The 5,197-nt window shown below is 42.1% G+C and overlaps 1 protein-coding gene across 1 annotated transcript in view; it reads right to left on the bottom strand.

Moving 5' to 3' along the window:
• Positions 1 to 1,211: 1,211 nt before the first annotated feature.
• CCNB3 (cyclin B3) overlaps positions 1,212 to 5,197 on the bottom strand; it is a 49,596-nt gene continuing 45,610 nt past the window's right edge. Inside the window, exons 6-7 of the mRNA XM_021711025.1 lie at positions 1,890 to 2,020; positions 1,212 to 1,308 (exon numbers count right to left, since the gene is read on the bottom strand). Coding sequence (XP_021566700.1) covers positions 1,212 to 1,308; positions 1,890 to 2,020 — 228 coding nt within the window. The remainder of the gene's footprint in view (positions 1,309 to 1,889; positions 2,021 to 5,197) is intronic.

Here is a 5,197-nt window from a genome sequence, read left to right as displayed (position 1 = left end):
GGGAATGAGAAACTGATTCAAAGGGAAAGAAAGCACTGAGACACCAGAGGGCTTGACATGCTCATCCTCCTGTTCCCAACCCATCAGAAAATGTGATGTGGCCAGAAGAGTATGGGGAGTCTTGGAACAGACCTAGAAAGGCATTTCCCCCAAAACTTTTTCTTTGACGGTCCCCTCCATCAGATGTCTATCTCCCAGGATTGATATCTGACAAGTGGTAACAAATGGCCATAGAACGATCAGGATAATTGCCCATCATAATACTAGAATAGAGTCCTAGAGTCCTGGAGGTCTGCTGTGGTAGACATTACTTGGATTGTGGGGAGGTTCTAGGGGTAGGATTGAGGGAGTGGCTCTTGAACAACTGGCATTAGAGGATGTTCAACTACTCTGCTGACAACCTAAAAAACTATCCCATTCAAAGATAGGACAGAGAGAGAAAGAGTAGAACTTCTTAAGGCTATATGAATTTAACATCAGGCATGGTTGATGACTGTACTCATGGGACATCTTGATGATTTCACAGGTAGAAATTTCTTCTTTTGGCAGAAGACAAGGGCCAAAAATTATTTTAGAGCATTTAGACTCTATAAAGTCACCTAACTACAAAAACAGGGCTACATTTGGGGTTAAAATCCTGATCCCTAACTTTCGTCATCTAGGAAGAAACAAAAAAAGGCAAGAAACCTGAGATTGGGTCTAAAGGGTATTAGCCTGAGCAACCAGCTACCCCAGGTCTAAACAGTGAAGCATGCCTGTCAGGTAGGGGCTTTCTCCTTGGGTTGAATGCTACCTACCCCCACCCCCCACCCCTGCCAGAATGCTCCTTCAACAGACTCATTCATCAGTTCACACTTAGCTCAATTCCTCTTCCAATGAAGAGAAAGCCTCTAAACAGAGGAGGAAATTGGATAAGCTAGAACCTGAGGCATAGCCTTTACTAGGAAGGAAAAAAAATTCTTGGGCTATGCATGGGTCCTGAGCAACAAGCAAGGAGGTGAACCATTTTAACAACCACCATTAATTTTTTATTAAGTTTCTAATCAAATATGACAAAATTTTTTTCTCTTTCATAAAAAACAATTTAAATATTTACAACATTATCTGGGAAAAGACAAACAAAGAGAGAAAAAAATGAAGAAAAGGAATAAAAAGACAAATTCAAGCACAGACTAAATACAGCCTATTAATATGCCTGCCTGTGGCTACTGCTACAATGCCAGGCCCTTAGCCTCATGATCAGACTTCATAATCTTCTCCAGCTTCAACATGCCCAAGGGGGGGATTTTGGTGACTTCAAAGAAAGCCCTGCAAAAGGAAGGGGGGGTCTGCTCAGTGTAGATAGGCCCAAACCACACAGGCTCTATGGAACATGTGGGTCACAGGGCCCTTGGTTCCCTATCTTGCTTTAACTTTAGAATAGAAAGGAAGGTGAAAAGTATCTGAATTCTTTTCTCTTAAGTGAGTCTAGTCTGGGCCTCATGTTTATCATCCCATCCCATCCCATGCATCCTTCCCTCCTTCCCTCCCTCCCTCCCCCCCCATCCCATGGCATCCTTCAGAGACAGGATCTTGCTCAGTCCTCCAGGCTGGAGTACAGTGGTGTGATCACAGTTCATTGCATCCTCAAACTTCTGGGTTCAAACAATCTTCCTGCCTCAGCCTGGGACTATAGGCTACTATGCCTGGATAGTTTTTTAAATAATATTTTTGTAGAGACAGGGTCTCACTCTGTTGCCCAGGCTGGTCTCAAACTCCTGGCCTCAAGGGATCCTCCTGTCTCAGCCTCCCAAAGTGCTGGGACCCACCAAGCCTGGCCTGGGCCTAGTGTTTTAAAGTTTCCCCATGAGTGAGCACAGACCCAACCTCAGCCAAGATTTGGTACTTACTGGTGAGAATACTTGGAATATACCGTCTTGAGCCTATCACAAGACTTGAAAGTCAGCAGCACATTCAGACGCCTGACCAATGGGTGAAGCTCAGAGGTCTTGTAGCCACTGTAATATTCCAGGGTAGGAGCCTGAAAAGAAGTAGGATGAACAGTGACTTCTACTACAGGAAGCAGACCCTTCTTTCATCTCTGCTATTCCAAGTCCAAGTTTCCCATCCATGGTTTAGACAGGGATGATATTCACAACATTTCAAAGACTCATATAGTATAAACACTGACCAATGATTATAGGATACTCTCTAGAAGAATAGATTCCAGCCACAAACTACTTGGATGGCTATCTGTATGTACCAGTTAGATATCAGTCCTAGTCACAGGTGTTCATATAAGCTGAAATCCACCAAAGTCCTAAGGAACAGAACTGATTTTGTAACTTACTCTCGGGTCCAGAGCCAATGGCCAGGCAAATCCCAGAACAAACTTCAGAACACAGCTCAACAGCCAACAAAGAACTAAAGGCAGATCCTGCTCTCTGGGTCTAACAGTTATCATTCCACAAGTTTATTTTCTTACTCAACTAAGAATGCCGAGTATGTGGCAGAAACAGTAAAGCAATGTTTCAAAACAAAGGTCCTAGAGACAAACTACTTCAGTTCAAATTCCAGTTCCACTAACAGCATGGCCCTGAGTCAGCTATTTAAACTCTTGGGGTCTCAGTTTCCCAATTTGTCCAATGGGGATCATTACAGTAATTTCATCATAGGATTAAATGACTGTGTATGTGTACATATAACATAGAACAGAATGTAGCACATAGTAATACCCAAACAATATAGCTAGGAGCTAGGAGATGCTGGGAGAATAACATGATGCAGCACCTGCCCTTGAGAGGTCTGTAGTTTAGTGGAGGAAACAGACATGCAAACAGATTTACAAAATGTGTGCTAAGTGCTATGATGGAGGTGAGCATAGGATACAAGAGGACAGAGCAGTAGGACCCATGAACTCTGACCAGAAGTGTCACAACAAGTTTCACAGAGGAGGGCACTTCTGCAGTGAATGGTGAAAGTCAAGTAGGGGCTCAACAGGCTGCTACTTGAAAGAAAGAGGATTTATTCGGTAAGTCAGTCATTTCCTTAAGATGTCTTAAATTGTGCTCCTTGAACTCCTTTTTTTTCTAAGTGTCTTACCTGGAAGCTGAAATACCTGCAAGTGGGGGTGGGGGCTAAGAAGTCCACCAATCTAGATCCCTTTACCTTTTACATGGCCTCGAAGACACTTCTGCAGGAAACCCTAGGCTCCTTTGAATACTGTTTGGAAACTACTACCACAGGCAAAGGATAGATATTGGCATGCTGAGCAGAGGAGTGACACAAGGGAATAACAGAGTTTATTGGGTGTGTTCAATAACATTAAATGGCCCCACCATCTTGGTGTCCATTCCAGCCCTCAATACTTCACCTTGACAGTTATAATAGCCTACTCACTGGTGTTCCAACTTTTATATGCTCTCTCCTCTAATATATCTTCTATATTGCTATACCAATATTGTTTTCAAAGCGCACAAACAGAAGCATGTCACTTTCCTGTCTAAAAAATCTTCAGTGTCTTAGTATAAAGTGGTTATCTCAGTGTGGCATACAATGTCTCTCACAATCTGACCATGATCTATCATTCTGGTCTCATCTCTCATTAGCATGATTAACATCTCTCCTATTCACACATCCTCTGCTCTATCTATAGGAAATGTTTTGTTTTTCCCCCAAATATTTCACACTCTTAGTGTCTTCACATCTTTTTAATGTAATGCTCCCTCTACCTAGAATGTCTCCTCTTATAAGTTCCTACTCATCTTTCAAGACTCAGCTCAAAAGTCGCCTCTTCTGTGAAGCCTTCATTATCTACAGGAGAAACAGTATATTTAACATAGAGGACTGTGCAACCGGTCTACCTGAGTTCAGATTAGGGCTGACACTTCGTTGATATGCACTGGTTTACCCACCAAGTGTTAAGACACTGAAATATTTATATCCTAGTTGGCACAGTCTGCTGCCCTGAAACCCTCAATTGTGCTCCTCAAGACCCGCTAGACTTCTACAAGATCCAAGGGTCAAAGTCTGGTTCAGTATAGGGCCTCTAGGACCTTAGCTCCAGAGCTGTGGCCACACTCATTCTGATTATACAATAGGTTTAAATTTTGATTACCACTACCACTCCAAGTTCTCAAAGCCTAGCACCACCTCTCATTAGCTTTGTAAACATGGGGAGTTTCTTATCTGTAAAATAGGAAGAATAGTACTATCTTGTGGGCTTGTTAGGATTAAATGAGCTAATATACAAAGTGCTTAAGTCACTGTCTAAGCACTCAATAAAAGTTAGTCATTATTATTATTTATTCTTTCTCATCATCATCACTTCCATCATCAAATGCTTTCTCTGTTTTAAGACATGTCAGTATGACTTATCCAAGTTCACACAACTATGTTTATGTGGTCTTTCTCAGCACTAAGTAGTGGCTCTAGGATTTCTAGGCAGGAGGGGCTTAGAAGGATTTGGGCAGCATACTCTTCCTACTTAGGTTGAGTGTTACACACATCAGTAAGAATTCAAAGTTCTCTAAAGTTGCTTTTATCTACAGATTTTCATAAAACTGAGAAAGCATCAAATATGAGTTTTATTTATAAGAGTAGGATGCTTTGGGGGCCTTTCTCTTCAGAGGAGAACACTATAGTCATGCCTCAGAGTGCCCCATTACACACAGACAGCTGCTTTCACTGCTCTATTCTCTGGGTCAGTGCTTTCCAAAATCTGTTCCAACGAGTTCCTTAAGGAGCCAGCCTTGTTGAGGGGATTGAAAAGGCAAGAGAGGAATAGGATCAGGACCCAAATACAAAAATTAGCTGGGCCTGATGGTGCATGCCTATATTCCCAGCTATTTGGGAGACTGAGGCAGGAGGACCAATTGATCCCAGGAGGCTGAGATTGCAGTGAGCCTAGGTCACACCACTGTACTCCAGCCTGAGTAACAGAGCAAGACCCTGTCTCTCATTTTAAAAAAAGAAGTGGCCATAAAGAAGGACAAAAGTATGAACTTTGCAGCAACTTGGATGAACTTAGAGTCTATAAATACTGAGTAGTCTATCATGGAAACAAGGAACTGAGTACCACATGTTCTCACTCATAAGCAGACTTTGAATGATTATCATAATACTATAAGAAAGAGATTGGGTATTGCATTGAATTTGTAGATTGCCTTAGGTAAGATGGACATCTTCACAATGTTGATTCTTCTGATCCATGAGCATA

Source organism: Carlito syrichta, unplaced genomic scaffold, assembly GCF_000164805.1.
Source record: "Carlito syrichta isolate Samal-C Ts95f unplaced genomic scaffold, Tarsius_syrichta-2.0.1 Scaffold301818, whole genome shotgun sequence".
Taxonomy (NCBI): Eukaryota; Metazoa; Chordata; class Mammalia; order Primates; family Tarsiidae; genus Carlito; species Carlito syrichta.
This window is presented reverse-complemented; position numbering and strand designations above follow the sequence as displayed.